Consider the following 24,011-nt stretch of genomic DNA (forward strand, 5'->3'; position numbering starts at 1 on the left):
CCGGCACAGAGACCACAAAAATGGCAGCCGGTGTTGTTATTCAGAGGACATCCAAACATTTTTCTTCTACAGTTTTGTCAGTTGAATCTGATGAGCACACTTTCATACACATAGATTTCCCATTTGCCAAGATATTTAAATATAAACTTTGTTCCAGATTTAAAATCCCCACTTGTATATACAGGGTGAAATATCTTTTATGATGAAGCAAAAATGTTTAATGCAGAATAAAGTTGGATAATAAGACAAGGAATTATTTCTCAAAAGATAAAATCAAATAATGCATAGATTATACGTGGGTGAAATGGGCCTTATAATGCAATGTCTACTAAACAATAATGAATACATTTACGTTAGTAGAAATACATAATGAAATATAATCCGTTCCCTTTACTCATAATGCAATGTTAGAATTATGTATAATCTATCAATCAGTCGGTTATTGATAGAGCCTAGAATAAATTTAATACTATGCATTAATAAAGAGTAAGCATTAATGCATTTCATTATTATTTTTGCAATCTTTTGCAAGTTTTATTTTATATTTATTTTGAGAGCCACATTGAGGCAGGCCTGAAGTCAGACAGTTTGTTCTTGAATAAGTTGTGATTCTTTTTGGTAGTGTCTGACTGTCATGGACTTCTTGATGTTGTGGATGCAGCCTTCTCGGTACTTAAACTGGTGCTGAGGAGATTGCACACGTGGTGTATTTTTTACCCTTAGAGACGTGGGATAAACTTGTTTATTTTTGTTTTAGCTATCGTTTGGTTGCTTAATGAAACCTTGTTTAGTAGTGAACTGAATTTTCTTCTACGACATAAAATTATATTCAAAGCATATTATGATTAAAGACTTGTCATATAAAGTCCGTGCTCATACGATACTGAAATGTAAGCTTGAGGAATTTGAATGGAGTTATAATTGTAAGTCCTTTTTGGACTCCGAGTAGAATTGAGGATCGACATCGGAATAATCCTTGTGAATGTACTTGTTTATTGCTTTATTGTAGATAATTTAATTAAACGTCATTACTACGCTGCTCTCCTCTAAAACATTTTCAAATTTTCAGGGTTACCATGTAGATTTTCAGGATCTATTTTTTGTAAATGCCTGAAATACACAGGATTTTCATCACTATTCATAAGACTTCCAATAGTTTTCTAGATTGATTCATATCCTTTGTGGCTCGACGTAATCCTTCATAAATGAAAAGCTTCTCAACTTTATCTATTTTTTTCTTCTTCTTTTTCTTCCTCTCTCTTCTTCTAATTCCCTCCAGCTTCTATCCAATTCCATAATTAGGGAATGGAGTGTACAACTATGCAATATCCACTCTTTGTTGATCTCACGAAAGATAAATTTTTCTTATTTATTGACCCCGCAAATAAGAGCTGTCTCGAATCTTTGTGGACTAGAGGACTTCCTCTGACCACTTCCGTACTTGACATATTACAATGGTGACCTTAAATGCGGATACAACTTTGCCTCTGAGCTTGAACAAAACTGTGAGATCGTACTTGATTCACGTGACTTTTGTAAACAATATTCATTTCGTAATTCGATTAGATGTACTGTTCTTGGTGTTGAGTAGGTTTTAAACCATTGTAGTAGGACTATGCTATAAGATTTTGATGTATTTTCGTATAATTGTATTGTTTTTATGTAAAGTGTTTAGGTGTTTCTTAACAAATTTACAGTTATTTAACTCTGAGCACCCTTTCATGACATTTTTGTAGTAAAATACAACTCTAGGGTACATAACTTGAGGGTTAAAAATAGTTTAATCAATTTTCTGTTATTTTTTTATGCGGACAATTGATTCAAAACTCGACTGCATCGTTCTCGACGCTCCTTAGAGAGTGAATTATTTTCAAGTTCTGGGATTCTGTATATACTTTCATTTCTCAAAAATACTCATCTTTATTATCTATGTAAATAGTATACCACTTAAAATGTAAACCTCTTTAAATTACGATATACTCATATAATAAGTGTTATTTAGTTAGGATAAGCTATAACTTATAAGACAATATTAGAAAGAATGAAAATGGATAGAATATAAACGTAATATATTATGACATAACAAGAGTTCATCTAATTTATTACTTCTTTGTGCATTTAGTGGATGCAGAGTAGTATTTATCCATTGATATTTTCTTTTCCATAGACTCCATAGCAAGTTCAGACATTTCCTGGATTGTGCAGCCACAGTGATGGATGAGATGAAATGGTGTTTCCTCCTCTTATTCACAGAGTTGACAGTGTGGGATCAGGGTGCTACACATTTTAAAAAGATGTCTATTAAGTTGCATGTAACCACTAACCATAACGACTATGCTTGAGATTTAATATCTCTTGCATTTTTAAGGTTTTGTTCTGATGTATGGCTCGACGATCAGTGTATGTAAGTCATTGTCAGACTCATAGTAAAATTGAGGATCAACTGAGGAGTAATTCGAGGCTATATGCCCTTGCTATATACTGAGTGGGATTTATGTTGATTTGCTTCCCCTCATGTCTATGTTCAGCTGATCTAATAAAACATAATAGAAGCCCAGCAGCTCTCCTCCCAAACATTCTTCAATTTGTCAGGGAAACCTGTTTATTTGTCTGTTTCTTTTAAATTTACTTACTATCTTTACATATCTGTATATATATATAAAAGAGGAGATTGTGTGTATGGGTCCCTCTTTGAGCTTGGACGGGCTAAGACAGGGTGTCGATTTTTGGGGATGCCATATAAGGGGGCTTATGCTATACTCAAACCCCAAAAACCATTTTCTGCAGCTTAAGGAGACTAGATAGGGAGTTGAGTTATGTTTAATAAATGATTGGCATTTATACGATAGACTATGCCTCTAAATTTATTCAAAATTAAAAAAGTTATGGTCTAAAAAAGGAGTCGGTGAAAGTTGCAATTTCGTTCATTTCAGGTAAAAGAACAAGAACTTCCAATGGAATATGGGATTAGTAAATGAAATAAAGTTTGTAGAAATCTATTTAAAGGATGTTAAACATTCTAAAACGATCATTTAATAACAACTTGAACCTCAATTTTCTCCATTTTCACAAAAACATTCACATCAACTTACACAAACGACCGTTACATAACAACTGCGCCTCTAAAATGGCTCAAACTTTGGGGAGTAACTTTCAACAGATGCTAGATAGATGTGACTAACTTTTATTTACATGCCTGCCATTTTCTCATTGAGGTCGTAAACTTTTCAGACCACCCTTATCTTAAATAACCAAATAATTATATAAGGAAAACATCTTGAATTCATCACGAGGGATCGATTTGACCTCCTTTCAGGACAGACAAGTAGGACTGGACCGCTGTCCTTGGTCCTATAAAGGACTAACAAAAACCTAAATATGAATTCAAAAAGGCAATTACAAAATATTTTGATTTTATATTAATTTATATACATTAAGGACTTTAATTCATTATATATTAAACATAATATTATTCAAGAAAGAAATATTTCTCTCTCTACGGTATTATCTAAATAATAAATTTGCCCACAATAATTAACAATTGGCAATAAGACAAATACCGGGGGCTAACAATTTTTTTTTATCCTCAATTTTTTGATGAACCTTTTGTTAATCGATATTTATGTATGCATAGAAGGAAAATAAAAGCTATCATCTTCATCTTCACTGTGTTTACTTTTTTCTTTATAACTTTTTTGTGGGTATTTTTCCAATAACTTCCGCCTTATTCTTGGATATTTTTTTTATGTATTCGAAAATTATGATGACCTAGATTCTGCTTCATTTCCTTGCTTTAGCACTTCTTCAGTCTATATATATAGGTATATATTTATTAGGGTTGGGTTTTAGTGTTAAAATCGCAGACCAGTCAATTGCGAGTGTTTGAACTACAATACCAAGTGGTCTACTAAAATCTGAACACTCTTAATTTTAAATTTCAACAACATTTTTTTAAAATTAATTAACAATAGAATTTCAACAAAATTAATACTATAAATAGATGCATGTCTGAGCTCTTTAATCATTAATGTAGCTTGTGGCGCAATAATAGCCTCCAGACGAAGGAGGAGGGTCTGGCACCTTCCACGGATATAGTCCTCTATATTGGCGTCTCAGTGATGGATCACAGTGGGTTTGAATGCCTCAGTGTTTGGTAACTGACATTGCAGGCATTCCCTCCAAAATTAACCCAAAAGATGTAATCGAGGGGGTTAGTATCAGGGTTCTAAGGGGAGCCAAAAGTGTCAAGAAAGAGTACAAAATAATTCAAAAGCAACGGAGGAGATAGGTTTCTTTCGTTACTGGTATTAAAAGTAGCCTTTCTACCCTCCCAAAACTCTTTCTACCCACTTTTATGATAGCTCTCTCAACAGTCTGGTTTGAAACCTCGATATCTCTTGTATGGGTCCTCATGGACTTGAGGAGATTGGACTGAGCTGTTTTCTTTAACTCCTTCAGGTCCAGCTTGGCCTTTTTGAATGAGCCTTCTTCCTCTCCTACAGACTTGCTGACGGCGTAGACGGTGGTTCTGGAGACGCCCAACTGCTTCGAGTGTACGAATTGCAATTCATTAATTACGTTCAAGTGTCATTTTCTCGACTTGTACGTCAGCTAAAGAGCTCAAGTTTGTTTTTGTTATGTAATTAATTATTTATGCTTTAATATATCGGAATATGAATTAATTTCAATCACTAAACCTTAATTGATTATTGAATTAGAAAGTGTTCAGATTTCAATGGAGCACACCTTTAGATGTACTGAGAGTCTCCCTAATTAGGGGTTGGGGCAACATTCCCGTGAAGTTATCCGTGCTACAGTTAAGCCTTACCTAACAGACTCAAGGTTGTAATTTCTGCAAATGTACACAATTTTGAATAATTTCTAAATCACCTTTCTACATGATTTCTAGTAGCGTTCATACAAAATTTGAGGTGTAATATAATATAACATTTATCTAGAATTATTCATTTTAGAGTAATTAGGGTCCACCCTATATATATTTCATCAGGTTTCAATTTCATCAAAACTCTCCATCATTGATATTGATCTCTGGCAGGAGATTGAAAATAGAGAGGTTCTCTTTTCTAAAAAAAAATAAGGTCATTTCCATAAATCCTGGGGCGGAGCAAAAATTTTAATTTTTGAAATTGAAAACAGAAAATTTAATGTATATAAAAACCAAGGCCTAATATTAAAATATATATAAAAATAATCCTACGGACTTCTCTGCATCATTGAAGTATTGCCTTTTTATTATTTCCTGCCGCGTTCATGATTGACTTTAAGTTTTTGCTATTAAAGTTTCTATTTTGAACATTTCTGGGTTACTTGACGTCGTTGACACTAGCCAATAACACTTCCAGATTATGCAGTTCCATTATTCAACTGTTTGAACGCCATCTCTTCCACTCTGTTGATTAATTGTCGTAGAGACGGACATAGAAAGAAGAGGTGCTCTGAATTTTCAATCGCCAAGGCACATAAAACGTTCTTATTTTTATTGTATACTATAATTTTTCCCATGTCGTTTGCTTTAATAGATGTTAAGAACTGTTCATTAGCGTGGCTTATTTTTCAGCTTTTAAAAAAAAATTTCGATTACGGTTAGTTCGGAAAAGTTGTCATGTGGTAAGAAAATAACTGCTGTCATCTTTAGATGGCACATCTTGGTGAAAGTTTGAAAGGAGACAAAAGTTATAAATTTCGTTATCAAAGATTAAATGAAAGCATTGATAATTATTTTCTATGTATGAATTAGAATAGACACAATTCTAAACAATAATAAACACTATTAAAGTTTTATTCTTCTAAAGCTACCCTTTAGAGAAAAAAGAGAGATTAACATTCCAAAATTTTGATATTTCCTTCCGAGGAATGTTAAAAAAGGTTGCGTTATGACGAAGGTCATTTCTCTAAATTTTACTCTTTTTTTTTATATTGTAGAACAATTTTACAAAAAAACAACAACAACAACTTTATAAACATTTTATATCCGTTTATAAAAGACTTATGAAAATTATTTTATACAAAATAACTGAATTTGTCTTTTTAGTATTTATACTCATAAAGTAAAAAGTTTCTACCTTTTTTCACAATTTGATCAAGATTTGCTATCTAAAGATGATCTACAATTTTATTTAGATGATTGTCATACCATATTACAATTTTTCTGGAGTAGCCACAATCGAAATTCGAAAAAAGTTAAAAATCAAACCGCTCTACATTGTTTATGGCTTAAAAGAAGTTCACTCTAATTCAACCAATCAACGTTCAGAACACAAAATGTATATTTTTGTATTACCGAAGTAAACCCGTGTGTGAGATTGAGATTTGACCGAAATATCGGTTCAAATCGCTCTAATAATAATCACTTATGAACAAAAGGAAAATATATTCGGTCTTGGACCGAGTCTCAACACTAATATTTATTTTTATATCTATCTTCCTCCCTTCAATCCCCCCTTCCCCTTTTCTTTTAAAAATCCATTTTGAATCTTCGATCATCTACTGCTCTCTCCTTCTCTCTAGCTCTGCTTAAAAAGATAATGGTACAAAAATTGAATGTACCATGCATTGTAAACTTTTTCTTGATGTACAGTATTACAAAACTAAAATAAAAATATGGTAAATTTATTCTGATAAAAATAAATAAAAAAAGATATTTTTTCTCTCCCTGCTTCATCTCTTTTTATTTTAACTGAGTCAGCTGTATAATATTTACTATACTAAAAAGTTTTGCATATACCTACATATTATTTGGAGTGATCAAATATCCTAACGTACTTTTGCTATTGTATCTCGCAACCTTTCTCATAAAAAATGCTGTTAGTAAATATGCTAACAACATAGAGGGCCCTGGTAAAGGAAGTTTTCCCAATAAACTTTGAGATTGAAATGATACTACTTTTTTCTATGTGTGTATTCATTCAAGCAACATTAATTTCAACGGTTTTTATCTTAGCAACATTAATTTCAACGGTTTTTAGCTTAGCAACATTAATTTGAGTAAGTATTCATTTGGACCTGCTTCTTTTCAGCGTCGTTATTTCAGCGACATTTTCATATAGTAAACCAAGAGTAGCTATAGACTATAGGAACTATCTATGTATAGTCCGTTTTGCCTTTTAAGAATGTTGAATATTATTTGATTCAAAGAAGTTAACAGAATGATAAAGGAGCACTCAAAAAAATCCGTCCAAACTCCCTTGAAACTTCTCCCTAAAAAGAACAAAATATATATATATTTTTTATGAAAGTCAAAAATGATTATTATCATAATATTTGACAGCGAAAATGTTGGAGGATGCAAATCTTTTTTTAAAGGATCTACACTACAAGTACCTATCGATCGAACTGTTTGAATGCCATCCCACTCTAGGGAAGTCTTGTAAGTACATCCCTCCACAGAAACTTGTAGAGTTGAGACGAAATCCGATAAGAGTTTCCGTAGCTAAATTTCTTCCCATTGACTATGTACAGGCGAGTGATGCCTTTTAATAATGAAGTCATTCATCTTGTATTGTCTAATTGCTTGAATAAACGACGCTGAAAAAAAACTCATGCAAATAAATAATTGCTCAAATGACTATGATGACACTCGCTGATATTAATGTTACTCAAATTAATGGACTTATATATGATGGGATGACTGATGTGTCCTTTAGTATGTAGAGGGATTTTTAACAAAACACAAGGCTACATACAAAGGGCTTGCGATATTTAATTCATTTATACCTACCAGTGTTTATATCTTATTCAAATTTTAACATATACTGTAAATGTACATGAATTATTATATACATAAGAGAGCAATAACAAACCCATACAGACACAGTGCTCTACTTATACGTGCACACACCTCTAATATTTTATTATTGCAACTTCATTGTTACTTATTAAATCAAAATATGTTTGTAGTATACATCAAGGCGCATTATATACAGTGCACTTAGTATACACGTTCAATGCTATATGCACACGCCTGCAATGTTTCACTAAAACGACGACTAAATTGATATTTCTTAGATCAAAATATGTTTATGATGTACACCAGAGAGTATTATATACAGTGCACTCTATATAAAAAATTACAGTGTAGTCGTATAAATGAAATACACTAGGGACGTGTATATAGTATCGTACGTGTATACAGGATGTATAGTGCTCCCTGATGTAAATCATATGAATATTTCTGATATAAGAAATAATGTAGTTGTATTAATGAAATATTGACAATGCGTGCATGTATACAAGGAGAACTGTTTCTACAATTTGAATAAAATATAAAGGCTGGTAAGTAAAAATGAATTTACCTGCACAGGTATTTAGCATACAGGGAGCACTGGTTTTTTTTGTGTTGTTAGTGAGGGGTTTAAAGACTAAAGTAATCCCTAGCTAATCACTAATTACATCATACTAAATTATTCTATTGAGGAGAGTACACATATGAATTGATATGAGTATTAAGTGGTTACGTGTACGTGTGCTCATAAAATAATAGCATTATTATGGTAGTTGTTTTATTTTGTCACAAGACTGGCCTACTCTTTGTCGATTTGTTTACAAACTAATATAAGTAAGCAAATCGAATATTGAGCATATAATGAATATGGGTACCATTTCTGATTTTGTTGATATTTTCACAAACAACTCCAAGGAATGCTGGATGTTATATAAATATGTTTTATAATATATACAACTTCAAATGATTTTAATTACTATGATCTTATTTTTCAGATTTTTAAGGGGTGGAGGCTACCCTGTGGTGAATCCAGATGGAGGTAAATTTCCAGAGAATATTCAATATCGAGGAAATCCACATAATCTGACTTTTAATCCCGTGAATGGAGATCACAGTCTTCTTGTTCCGAGTCCTGATCCAGGGATATGGTTCATGTTGGTCTACATCAATCCAATCAAAGGACCTACTCCTGAGGTAATACACCATTATTAAGTTGTGTTTCTTTTTTTTCTTTAATGAATGGGGTAAAATTTGGCTCAAATCCCATCACATGATTTAGTGAGAGAGAGTGTGTTACAAAAGGTTCAGTGATATTTAAGAAAGAATTATTGCGAAAAAAGTGAGTTCATTGAATGTAGGTATAGTTTTTTATAAATTTGTTCTCAAATGAGGGTAAAGATAGGACAGATCCATATTTTCTCGAATCCGGGTCATTTCAGATCTTTCTGTTCGGATCTTTAGACATAAATACTCGAGTAAATTTGGGGTACACAAACTTTCAGATTCAGATTCGTAATCAAAATTAAACAAAAAAAATTCTCGAATTTTATAATCATAAAGATTTCATTAATATGACTACATTAAGATAGTAAATTATTTTTATGCTACCCTGCATATAGGCTCTATAGAAACGTATTTTGAGGAACATATCGGTAAGTCAGGGATATTTTCTATATTTTGAATTTTTAATATTTATTATTATAAAACCACTCTTTATCTTCATAAATGTTCTTTTATTCTCTAAGTTTAGTAATATTACAAAAAGTTATGTTGATTTTGTATGGTAGGCTTCAATGCACCGGGGATGAATGGCTACCTCACATCTTTAATAAGTTCGATTTTGATCTTCGTCTGTTTCTTAACACATTTCAAACACACTTTTTGTGTTTCCTTTGAAGTATATCTAATTGTACCCTTGTAGTTTTTAGAGCACCTCTAGTGAGGCTAACAGTTTTCTCTAGTGATTTGCTCACATTTGGCACCGTTTTATATATATGATACACAGTTGTTCAAGTTATTAAACTTTTTAAGAGTTTCTATGCTTGAACCCTCAATACATTTAGGAACCAATTGTATAAGGCCCAGTTCCATCTCTTGGTCCTTATTGATACTCTGTAGTTTGTCACATGATTGTCGAATAATTAATTGAATAATTGATTCTGGCATTTAGGTATGGAATCCTTGATTTACTACTTTAGCCTTGAGTATGTCCATAGATTCAACTTGGTCAGGACTTAGAAAGCTTGTACCAACAGATACCCCCACAGAGTAATTGTAAGGGGTTACTGGTAAATCTTTGTGTATAAAGATGGTTTTAATATATACTTTCTTCATTTTGGACAGTGCTGATTTGCTCGGTAAATCAAGACCTGCAAGTCTGGTCCTTCTCATAGTCCGAAAATGACAAATTTACAAATTTATTCATTAGGTCCAAGGAATTACAAGGTTGATCTTATCCAGTGGTACACTTGATTTAAATTTTTGTAAATAGCAAATTTATTCGTCTATTGTGTTCAAACTCGGTGAAAGATAGGTTTTGTGACTCGAGATTCCTTATGTTGTGTTTCGACTCTAATTAAAAACAAAACAAACGAGAACGAGTGAATGCAGTAACCTAAGTGTGAAATTTTGGAGCTTTTTTCTTGTGGCATGCCCCTTATGGCCATATCCAAGGAGCTAGCTCGAGTGTAGTCGTACGACTGTTTATTGTGCCAGGGGCTTATTCACCTCCATCATGGTCTTGGGTGTTGTAGCCAGCGCAGACAAAGTCTTCCCTCCCATTTTTACGGAGAGGAAGGAACGGCTCAATGCAGATGGTTATATCGAACTTCCGGATAAGAAAGTGCTACCTTGGGTAAGAAAAAAGTTAGTGGACTACTTTGTTTTCACTCAAGGTAGAGCTCTGTGTTATCACCCAACTAAGCCCATGGCCTTCCTGGGAGACAACTTTCCGGAATTTAGGGACCTCAACATGTGGACCGCTCTCCTCTCCAGACACAACCCCCTTGGACTACTTTATCTAGGAAAGTCTGGAGGAGATGGTATTTGTTATGCCTAACAGGAGTGTCCAGTCTGTAGAGGCTTCTATCAAGAACGAGTGGACTAAGGACGAGTCCGACTAGATAGTCGAGGGCTGTAAGGGATTTAGACCTCGAATTGGAGCAATTATTACAGCTAAAGGTTGTGCCAAGCACTATTTTTAGATGATTTGGTGAAATAAATGTACTCACAAAACCTCTCCTTTAAAATTTAATCTTGAAAAATTGAAAAAAATAAAATGTGTAGCACTAGATAAGTTCAACCCTTTAAATAAATTAAAATACTATAATGATTTTCTTATGATGATTGTCCATACGAACTTTGAAGAAATTTCTGGTTATGTTTTATACACCTCTAAAATATGTTTATGATACACATCAGGATGTACTATATATAGAGTGCGCCCCGTATATACGCTCAATGCTACATGCAAAACACATGCAAAGTTTCCTTAATATGGCTTGATTGTTATTTCTTCCATCAAAAATGACTATACATTCATAGATATCTCTTGAAGGCCTATAAAATGAAGTGTAGTTGAATGTTAGTTGCCTATTTATGAATAGACGTATATACATATATCATTAGACAGTAGAAACAAAAATATATCAAACGTCTTTGTATCATGTCATGCCTAGTCCCTTTTCGAGAAAAATACATGCATGTATTATAGATATCATATGATATGATAACCAAAGATAATAATATATATATAAGTATTTTTACATATTGTAAAAATATTCAAATACATTATTGATCTGTTACTATGTTGTATATTACATATATATACAGAAAGAAGGGTCTTGCTACTTATAGATCCATCCAAAATATACGGACAAATCTTTCATCTTCATGAGAATAGAGCAGGGGAGCTTTTAGCAACTAAAGGAATATTTATGAGTAGTGACTGCATGTCTAGGGGAAGACCTGCAGTGTTCGTTATCCAAACACCGAGGCCCTCAATGCCATTGTCAGCTAGCACCAGGAATCCTTGAATGAGGACTACACCCACAGCGGGTGCCAGGCCTTTCGCTTGGAAGCCATCATTGCCACTAGGGGCGGTTACATTAATGAATAAGACTGCTCAGACACACATCTATTTATAGTATAAATTTCGTTGAAACTCTATTGTTAATTATTAAATTATATCATCTTGAATTTGAAAATACAAAGTGTTCAGATTTTAATGGGCCACCCCGTTACATTGAATGAGGATACATAAAAAGGCACTCCAATATTCAATGAATAACATTTCCCTGGATTTCATATACAAAAGAGTGTCTAACTGTAGCTTGTTCATTATTGATACTATCAATCTTAATTATCATCAACAACTGATGGTTCAACTTTCCAGCTTCTTTTTTTCCCTCTCCCCTTTTTGATCAACCAAAATAAAGGAGGTGAATACATGGCATAAATGCTTCTATTTTTGTTATCAGAGCCAAGTTACTCACTGTTTTTCTTGAAAAATAGAAATGTCTTGTTTACATCGTTCTTTCCATCCATTCTAGTGCTTTCTTTTTTTCTTTTATCATGTCTATTTGTATGTACACGCCATGTTAAATTTAATAGCCTGTAAAATATTTAATACACACAGTGTGCGTAAGCAAATCGTACCCTTAAATCAAACGATATGTACATACATCAGAGTGGGGTTTTTTTCAACTTTTTTTCGAATTTCGATTACGGCTAGTTCGTTTTTCCTACAAATTTCCCTACAATGCCATCATTAGGTAGCACATCTAGTTTAAAGTTTGATGGGGAAGCAAAAGTTATTTCCTTCCTCATATTTTTCATAAATTAATTATGATGTAATTTATTCCAATTTATACAAAATTATAATAAACTTTGCTACCACATGGAGTAAAAAGAGTGAATAACGTAAGAAATATTCCTCTCTGAAAATGTAAATAAAGCATGCGCTCTATAAGCAGATCATCACATTTTCCTCAATTTTTTCTCTTTTTTTGTCCCATTGTACAATTTGAGAAAAAAAAAAAATTCACACTTTTTATAGGTTACAAAAATGTCTATAAAAATTATTTTATACAAATTAACTCAAAATGTCTTTTTAGTAAACATATTCTCCATGTAAAGAGTTTATGCCTTTTTCAATAATTGGATAGAAATGCACTACCCATGGATGACCTCTTAGGACCATGCAATTTTGCATACGTCATTTTCATACCACATGGGACTTTTTGCTGTAGCCGTAATCGAAATTCCAAAAAAGTTGAATATAAAACCGCTCTAATGTACATAATATCAGTAGTATTTTTTATTATAATTATACACTAGTTATAATCACAAAAATTATTTCTCAAAATGTCCTCCTTCTGTGGCCACCATGGCCTCTATTCTAAGCCTAAATGCCATGCACGCTTTGATGACGTAGTCATTGACATATCAGCCCAATCCTTATCAACGGAAGCCTTCGAGGAATCAACATTGCTTTGGGGGACTTTGCAAGCCTTGCTGTCCACAAAAATCCATACCATAGTCTAGTGGCGAGCAGTTCATTGATGAGGAGGCCCAAAAGTTTGTAGGTCAGAAATTGCTTAGAAAATCCCCTTCAGGGTAATTTGCATCCAATCAGGGCTTCACAACCACATTCATTACCTCCTGGAACAGGCAAGTTCAGCAAAGCAATTCACAATGTCTGCGATCTCATTTACTCTGCGGAGAAGATTTACAATCCCTTGCCTTTTTGCCTCAATTGCCATTGTGTGTTCACATATCGCAAACAATAATGTAGCGTATGAAATCTGATTCATTTTGGGACAGTTTCTTTTTCATTACTCAACAATCACTACATACAATAATGGCTCTATGTATCTCTCATTGGCGTAATTGGTTTTGTTTCCTACATTTTACAACACTTTACCCTAAAACAAGGCTCTTAAAACAAACAACTAAACAGTTTTTTTTCTCTAGCTAGTTAATAAACAGTAATTAATCTTTTTTTCTTTTTACGCTTTTTAGTAAAATAAATGTGTAAGAAAAGAAACTTTTTTTTATTTCTTTGGATAGCAGATTGGAACGTCTCAAATCTTTAGATTAGTTTTTATATTTAGTTTTTTTATACACTTATAATCTGAAACTACCAAAAAATAAATTTTTCTGTTTCGTAGTTTAAAAAAATATATAAATACTTATCAAAATAATTAGTTGTTTGAAATAAAACAAAAGTAATACTCTCTGTTAAATCCAGATTTAAACATTGCATATGTCTCACTGAAACTGACCCAATTTTCTCGGATATGGCCCTAGGGGACATGCCACGGTGAGAGAAGCTTTAAAATTTCCCAACTACATTGCTCCATTTTACTCATTCTCGTTTATGTTATTTTTAATTGAGTCTAAACTTTACATAATGAATCTTGAGTCACAAAACCTATCTTTTGCCGAGTTTTAAGACAAGCGACCAATAAATTTCCAATTTATTAAAATTTAAATTAATTGTACTGCTTGATAAGCTCAAATCTGTTTGATTTCGCAGGTATCTCATACAGAACATAGCACTAACGCAGAACACATTGTGTCCAGATTTTAGTATATCAGCAAAGTGGCTATTTGAAACATTTATTTTATATGACTAGCAGTAGTACCTAATATTACACGGAGCTATTAGGCGTCGTCAAACAGAAAAACTTTGCCTAAAAGATGAAGAAGACATTGATAATTTCTTGGATAGTTACCCAAGAAATTCTGTGTTTTACTCACTGTTCTTCATGGGCACACACATGTAGTTACCCAATAAATAGATGTTCACTCCTCAAGAATAAAAAAATATTAACAGCTCCAGAAAAGAAATCAAAATGGCGGCATGACTGGTGAACCAGGGAGTATTTGGTTCTCAACAGCGGTATCTACCCATATCTACACAAACCCAATGCTGCATGCAAAGCACGAGTGAGATGTCTTAAATATGACTATATTTTTATGTCTAAGATCAAATATATATATATGATATACATCAGCGATCACTATATCCATTGCATACATACATACGCTCGTTGCTATATGCAAGATTTCATTAATATGACTACATTCTTAATTTTTAGATAAAGAATACAGATATGAACATAATTAGAGGTGTATAAAACATGTCATAGAAAGTGGTAGGGGATTTTCTAAGTTAGTAATCAGTACATTTTTTTCATTTTTTAAAGCTGTTGTCATTATTGTTTAATTCTTTTAGACAGAACATCTGAGTACATAAATGGTAATAACTAGTGTGTGTGCTCATGAAAGATAGATAGTAACAATGAGGGTTTGATTTGATGATATAAGTGTAACCCATTGTTGGTCTCAGTGTAGACTTGAGGCTCGACATCAAAGTAATTCCTACCATTATCATTTCTATATACAGAGTGGAATTTTTGTTTGTTTCATAGATGCTCGCATACATTATTTAAATTGTTATGTTCATTTTATGTATCATAATTTTACATACAGGCAGGACATATATCACTAAATATCATATACATCAGGGTTCACCTTATACAATGCAACTTATTTATACGATGCTACATGCAAAACGCCTCTAACATTTCATTAGTATGACTACATTGTTATTCCTTATATTAAAAAGTTACTTTGTTCCGACCATGGATTATTCTACATCTGGATAAATATTTACAATTATTAACCATACAAGTTTTCATTCCATAAATTATTGTATTTTATCGTTAAGGCGAAACATAAATCCCTTAATTACTTACTGTAAAGTAATCTATAGATAAAAAAGGTTCATCTCCAATAGAAATATAATGATCTACAAAGGAACTGACAATTTAATAAATATGTCATCGTTCCTCCCTCAAAAAATATATTCCTTCAATGAGATTTAATAATGTGTTTTTCACATTTTTTAAGGAGGTCTGGGATTAGAAGATAGATCTGTAAGGAATAAAAGAAAACTTAACCTATATAAAAATTAGCTCTTTTTTCGACCGAATTTTACTTGATAATTGCTTTTGAAGCCTCTTTCAAGTTTTACCCCAAAAAAATATAACTTCCCATTTTAAAATCTTCCGTCTTTTCACAGCTCCATGATTAGTTACTTTAATTACAATGGACGATGGGATGGGTCCCATCGCGTTCATAATTATTAATTATTTTATTTTGCAATTGTTAATCAATGGAAAATGTTTTTATGATTTATTTGCAAGGCTCTATTAACGTGATTGCATGCCTAGTGTCTATCCAGATGTTATCTAATCTATATCCAGGCATATGTACATTCATATAGAAAGACAGACAGGCAATTGGTTATGCTTTTTTCCTTCTCTGTGGAACAAGTAATAATAGAATATTCATTTTTAGCCCACTCTAAGTTGATCCCTCCAATAAATATTATCTCGATTCATGAATAAAATTAATACCTCCCTGCCTAGAAACTACTCATTCTTGTTAGAAAATAATTTAATTTGCAGAAAATAGGTGCATGCATAAAGATTGAGGACAAATTCGGGGTAAAACCAAATTCTTGAATAGTTTTTTTTTTTCTTTTTTTTCTCTCTGTTACTAGGGAAAGTATCTCCTTATATTTCAACGTTAGAAAAGTTATTCATGAGATAAATCAAAAAATATTTGAATGAATATAAATTCAAGGAATATCCTTAATTCTGTGTTTTTTTATTATAAGAACATGAGTTTGAAGAATTAATGAAAATAACATTTTGCAAAAGGCTCAAGTATTATTTACATTATCTCCTCTCGAAAAGAAAAAGTAAAGTGTCTACGTTTTGTATTACTAATAGCAATAATTAATTATATCTAGTATTAGGTTGGGGAAAAAGTAATTTTTCTAATTCCCGCCCTTAAAAAAAAGAACAAAAGTATTTCTTGTTCATTATTGGGCACATTAGATCATACGATAAAGTGTTGTAAAGGTTTAATTGTATGTTACAAACGCTTTTGGGACAGTATTGCGGTTGGCTGGCTCCTTTGTGAGTTATAGTGTGCCCAGAGTCTCAGAGGAAGAAATTCACTATATTTTACATATTTACTTCTTGAAACAATACTTCATCAAAACAACACCAGGCTGCACACACCTTTGATGACGCGCCAGAAGCTCCTGGAGCTCGGATGGGAGGTTCTTATGGTTCTTAAGTATTCACCCTACAGTCCGGAACTGGCAACAAGTTAATAGCACGTGTTACTGTCTATGGACAACGCAATTGGATTTACAATTTTTTTTCTCATCATTTATGAACCATTGAATAATGAATGTTATAATTAGCCTTGTTCTTCGTTGATTTTAAATTGTATACATTCAGTAGATCTATAATTTTTTTGGGATTTCAAATATTATCCCAAAATGGAAGAGTTTACCATGTGATATTGACACTATTACAATTATTATAGCTTATAATTGTACAAAGTTCATATAATTTGACCATGAGGAATTTATCATCGGAAATTATATTTTTACCACAAAAAGGTGTGTGATTAGAACTTATGTTCCTCTAGAAAAAATTAAAACTCATCAATTATTCCTTTTTTACTATTATTTCTAATTTATTTGATCATTATTTTCCTTTTTTCTTCTTCTCCTAGCCATATAATTAATCTGATGGATAAATAAGAATAAAGTTCGAACATAAAATATAAAAATATACAAAAGTGGCGAATATATCATGCGGCAAAATATCTCCGAGGCACAAATGCAGGTGGCAAAATTACCAGTCACGGTCATAAACAATATTCGAAAGAACAGATGTGTGGCTCGTCATCCCAAAAGTAAACTAAAATGATTATTTTGATCAAAATTACGTCTGGATTAAATATGTACTCTTGGACAAATTAGTGTCCATTTTTATCAACAAATTGATATAATTAGTTTATTTGGAAATACCAAAAATTTCACTTAATACAAAAAAATAAATAATCACAATAAAAAATATATATAATTGATGGATTATATTTGAAAGACCATTATTGGCGAAGGGCTGCTTACCCTTTTGGCCTCGTATAGAGACTGAAATTCAGGCAGAAATTGATTTTATTGAACAACATCAATTGGAATCCATCAAGCTTTCAGAATGTCGTTTTATTTTTTTTATCTGATTAACTGGTTGGAGAGAACACTAAATCTTAAAAACAAAATACTTATTGTGGCACATTTAGCATACGCACTCTATAAAATAAAATGAAATGGAGTATGTAAATATCGATTTCAAAATTTATCATCTGTCATGATTTGTAACATATTTTTTTATATATATATAAAGACAATATTTTCAACATATTAAGTGTAAAAGATTTGATTTTATCACCGGATTCAGTTCTCAATTATGAATATAATTTTCATTCTGGAACATTAAGAAATATGGTTATTGTACGGCCTTCACATTTGGCTCGGAGGAAAATTCGTTTTACATTAAGGGAAGAGCCAAAAACTATAACAGATAATTTTTGCATAAGGAAGGTTTTATAGGGAGAGATGTGAAAAAGTCAGTCATTCTTACAATATGATAAAGATGTTCTAATCTTATATTATAATCTTATTACTCAAAATATTGCAAATATCCTTACAAACAACAATATTTGTATCTCAGTTTTTCATATACTATTAGAAGAGATTCCTTAAATTGATAGATTGACATAGATGCCTTTAAATACGATTAAGGGGTATTTTTAGCATTAGTTTTGTAAATAACAATCATGTTATTTAAAGTTTGTTTTGTTAGAAAATAGATTAATTATATACATTCTTCCTCTGCTTAGAAATTAATAATCAAGCCAAAAAAGGGGCTACTAGACACAAAATGGCACATATTCGCAATTAAGCTTAAAAAACAAATCAAAAATGAGATAGTAACAAGGAGACCTCTCCCCCTCTCATAACAAATCCTTTAGAAGACCTTTATGGTGGCCTCAGAGTAAAATGAAGGATAAACATAAAAGTAGTTCCGTTATAATGGCATTGCTTGATATGGAATGGGATTTATTCCCTTATAGCAAGTTAATAATTGAACACACCCTTACAATTAAATAAGTTTAAGTTTAAATTCTAAGCATTTACGACGTGTGAGTTGTTGTAGTTTTTTTGTGATTGGCATTTTGATCATAGCTTTTTATTTTCCAAAGCTGTTATAATTATACTTTGTTCATTCGTTCTTGAGGTGAAAAAATCTTAATATAAAGTGTGTATATGTGCTCAAGAAATACTTGAGTGTAACATTAAATATTTATTTGAGGAAAAATTGAGGGATGCACAAATGTTGTCATTGTTTAAACAACAATTATTATTTTGTTCATAATTATACATTCTCAAAAGGGTAAAAGCATTTTGACTGTATCTTTTTTAAATCACAATTATGTTTTACAAAGCCTACGAAAAATGAAAGCCCCTAAATTATACATTAACCTTTTATATAAAAAGATACTATTAATATTTTTTGTATCAAAAATATAACTGTTCAGTGTAGTTTTCATTGAATGAAAGGGTTTAGAAGGAGAAAATGGATTATACACATTTATACATAGAAAATAAAAATATAGCATAATTTGGAAGTGCATTAACGTATAAATTATCTCTGCTTTATAGAAATGGTTTAACATAATGTGTCCTATGTTTTTAAAAGCTAAATCATCTCATTGAGAGACAATGGCTATACAAATATATTCTCAAGTGCAAATTAGTTAGATATCATCATCAAAGACGAATTTAAATCAATGTATTATAAATAGAACAAGATTGGAACCCGGAACCAAAATACAAGGGTATAGTATAAGTAAACTTGTATTATCCTATAAGACCGGAGATCCAAACCAGCTATGGCCACTCAAATGTTTACGGCTTCAAAAAGATCCAAGGGATTTTCCGGATCTTGTAAAGGTTATATTATTGCTGAATAAAGATAAAACGGTCCTTGGATTCGGATCCAAAGTACTTAGGTACAGTATATATTTAAATTTGTATGATCTGGAATCCAAACAGGCCTCAGGTCCTTGACCTTTTACGGATAATAAAAACAGATAGTATTACTGAATAAAGATAGGGCGATGTTTGAATCCGGATCAAAAGGACTTGTGTACGGTATAAGTAAACTTATATAATACAGGATTAGAACAAGCTTCGAGTATTTGAGCTTTTACGGATCTTGAAAAATCCAAAGGATTTTCTGGATCTTAAAAAGCTGATAGTATTTTTTGATAAAGTTAGCATAGGTCTTGGATTTGGATCCAAAGTACTCAAGTATGGTGTATGTAAATTTGTTTTATCCGGAATCCTAACAGACTTCGGGTACTTGCACTTTTATGGCATACAGGGGGTGCAGAAATTGAGAGAAATCCAGAAAAACATTAATAGTAACTTTATTTTTTAAATACGACATTAAAACTTAGTATTCTCTGTAACATATAAAAATTTCATTCAAAATGGCCATCTCCAGCCTTCACAGCTGCTGTAAGACGGCAACAAAAGTCCTTGACGACGGCATAGACAAGTTCATGAATGATTTGGTCCATGCCCTTACCAGTGAAGCCTTTGGGCTCTCAAAAATCTAATAAGGCTTTGAAAATGAATTTGCCTCAAAAATTTACAACAAAGAGTCGTCCATAGGATTTAAGGCCAGGGATCTAGGATGCATTACAAAAAGCTTAGAAAATTTGCTATGAGCTAGTTATGTGTGATCATGGCGGTATGTATGATGGTACTCTATTTGCTGGAAGGTCCAAGACTCGTTGTCAAACTCTTTATTTGTAACTTTGTTAGTCTTATAGAAAAAATAATTAGAGATTTACCAATACCAAAATTTCATCTGATTCCAATACCATCTTTATGAACAGTTTCGATTTCTTATTCATTTACTTTTTTTCATAATTACCTTTTTATTTATTACGGCTTGACAAGAAAAAATATAAATATATCAATCATAATTATGATTATAAGTAAATTATTTGATTTTTAAATTATTTAAATAGTTTGTTCCTCTCCGTGCTTATGAGTCAATTTTATCTTGGCTTCTAAAGATAGGAGCTCTTAGTGGTACACAAATGTTAGTTTAACAATGATCCGCACTTTTTTTTTATTGCTTCACCATTTGAAATAACAAAATTAGAATTTTTCTGTTGCTTAAAAGTGTATATGATTATTGATGCTGGTCTTTCTTTTTCTTTTGATCTTCTTTTTTTATTGAGACTTCAAGAAGAGTTGATCTACTGGAGAACTTCAATAATAAGTCAGCACAAATATTTGTGAAATCGTCATTAGTAAGCCTATTCCGATACTTCAAAAAGACCGATTCTGATGCATTAGTAGACACCCTAAAAAAATCATATATTACGTTAGCTAATACCAGCCAGTCACAATTCCTCTTTTATGTACAGTTTTTCGGTAATATATATCGAAGATATATATTCGATTTGACGTAATATTTTATAAAATTAAACTAATTACAATTTATCTTATGTGTACATATTTATTAGTGCAATTTATGAGAAATTAGTTCATTGCTTCAATTTTTAATATACAAAAAACAATTGCTTCAATCAATTTTCATAATTTGAAATTTACTAAATTCTTTTAACACAATTAACTCTATGGATAATTTGTTAAAGAGTTCAAACTGGTATTTTTTGATCTGGTGTCATGCAAGAATTCTAAAGGAGTGCAAGTTAACCAAATGGGTATTTGAAACTAGATTTATTCCGGAAAAACTACCATTATCAGCATCTTTGCAGAACCACCAATCTCTTATTATCTAATCAACAAATCATCTGCAGTTCTAATTAAAATATTTTGTTAATCTTTTTGTATAAAAAACTCTCCCTCAAAAATCTGTAAATGCTAAGTTTTTTTTTAAGAGGAACAAAAATGGAAAAATCACAGGATATTAAATAATCAAGTTCGGTTTAGTCAACAATGGGGAACGTCACCTTTCTTATATATTTTTCAAGACTGTGTAAAAAAAAAACACCTTAAATGTGTGCTATAATTGTGAAGCAAAAGAAAAACTTTTGGAATGTATAAAACTTATTTTATTGCCTTCTGGAAAAAGACGTTATATTGCTGCGACCAGTAGAAATACTCCTAAACAAAACTTTGAAAACTGTATTAGTTTTGGATTTGAGTACATATATAATTTGAGTTTGAAAAAAAAAAAACTACACTTTATTAAGCCGTATATTTTCTAAAAAATTTCTCAAACTCGCTTAAATATTTTTTGGGAAATTGGACTTTACTTGAGCTCGAATAATAAAAACTCGAAACGTGAGAGTCATTCCAAATTGAATTTGTATTATCATTCAGAAAGACAGTATGCTCACGAGATGCTACTTGCAAAACGCCTGCAAAATTCCATAAATATGACTACATTTTTATTTGTGAGATTAAACTATGTTTATGATATACATAAGGCAGCACTATATACACACGTTCAATGCTATATGCACACGCCTGCAATGTTTCATTAATACGACTAAATTGGTATTTCTTAGACCAAATATGTTTATAATCCACATCAGGCAGTACTATATACAGTGCACCCTGTAACTGTTTTTCATAAATTATATCATTCATGTACAGACAAACTTTTCTTTATTAATATAGATAATAAATAAAAAAGGGAAATATTCTGTCGGGGGAGTTTTACCCACTGCATGGAATGAGTAATGAAATAAATGGTAATAAATAGCAATGTTCCGTGTATTCAGTGTATAAAAGCAATCTTTAAATGTGTACTTTGATTATGATTCAAGAATAAAACATTTCTTATTCATAAAAAGATTCTCTAGGGTCACTTCCTTGAGCTCAAGGAACCCTTGTATTATCAAAAAATACAACCCATTCTTCAGCTTGTACATGTGAAGTGATGGGAGCCAAGGTAGATTAAACTGCATAACTCGTGGGCCAGGGCGCATCAAAGCATATCAGAAAAGGTCCTTACTGCTTAGAAACGCAGCGGCGATAGAGTTTAGACTATCTTTTGGCCCAGCACTCCATCTGTAGAGCCTAAGGGGTACATTTGTGATATTAAAAGGGTTCTTTGATGCTCAGGGAAGCGTCGGTGGTAGAATTTAACTTGCATTTGGCCCCAGTACTTCATATACACAGCCAGTTGACCGGGATGTATTAAAACATTTCAGAAGGGGTCCTTGCTTGGGGCCCAGTACATCACCTCTAAGACTTCAGGTCTGGGTTATATTTTTTTAATATTATAAGGGATCCGGAATATCCAGGGAAAAGACTGGAGTTTATTTTATCATTCAATAGTTTGATTCTCCGGATATAATATAAATTACAACGAAATTGCACACGATAATAATATCTTGCCATGAAATTACTCACAATCATATTCCTTATGTACAATAATTTTGCTTCACCCCACAACAATTTTGTACACAAGTACACAAAACAAGGATCCGAGCATTTGAAATTTTAGTTGTTAATATGAAAAAGAGGCGAGAGAAAAGATGTAGATGGTGCCTTGATAGGAATCTCTACATAAATACATACATATACCATAGTATTATAAAAGTTATAATTGAATTTTTGATATTTTGTTATGCTTATATGATATATAACTTCCACATATTTGAGCGTCCCCTCCTAACTCCAAGACAGAATCTCATATATATTTTTAATTCATAAAAAATATCATACTGATTTTTCTTTGCATAGATAAACATTACTTATATCAAATCTTTTACTTTCTTTTTCTCCTTAGGAAGAGAAGAATAAGTGCTCAACATGGCTCACAACAAAAGCCGAATACAAAATTGAGAACGACGTCATCAATCTATACCCAGAGAAACATGATCATCAGGAGCTCATACTCTATCACAACATTGGCTCACCTCAAACCTATCGGTTTTTCACGGGTAACAATATTTGGTCCGCCTTTGTCAATGTATCAAAGTGTAGGGTCAAGTCTAAGACTGAGGGAGGGAATCGTCGACTGAGGACGGGGAGTGGAGGATCTAATATCGGTGCTTGTCCCCTTCGTATTACAGCTGGACCCAGGAGACCACCGGATGGACTTAATCCAGGAACAAGGTCCAGTTATCTGCTTTATTATATCAAAAACTATCAATCTAGTGTCGAAATGTCGCTTGAGGAGATTACCTAGGCTATGAGGATGTCCCTTTTAGAGGCATTTTATCAATTTTCCTCATAATGTATGCAATTGTTTTTCCCTTCACATAATTGACTTTGTTCATACAATTTATGAATTAATATTTAACTATACTCAACACTTCATTTCGGACTCTTGTTCAG

General features: G+C 32.1%; 1 protein-coding gene across 1 annotated transcript in view; it reads left to right on the forward strand.

Moving 5' to 3' along the window:
• LOC121119046 (post-GPI attachment to proteins factor 6) overlaps nucleotides 1–24,011 on the forward strand; it is a 136,206-nt gene that overhangs the window by 63,799 nt on the left and 48,396 nt on the right. Inside the window, exons 3-4 of the mRNA XM_040713663.2 lie at nucleotides 8,737–8,935; nucleotides 23,461–23,789. Of these exons, the coding sequence (XP_040569597.1) occupies nucleotides 8,737–8,935; nucleotides 23,461–23,789 (528 nt within the window). The remainder of the gene's footprint in view (nucleotides 1–8,736; nucleotides 8,936–23,460; nucleotides 23,790–24,011) is intronic.

Source organism: Lepeophtheirus salmonis, chromosome 5 (assembly GCF_016086655.4).
Source record: "Lepeophtheirus salmonis chromosome 5, UVic_Lsal_1.4, whole genome shotgun sequence".
Taxonomy (NCBI): Eukaryota; Metazoa; Arthropoda; class Copepoda; order Siphonostomatoida; family Caligidae; genus Lepeophtheirus; species Lepeophtheirus salmonis.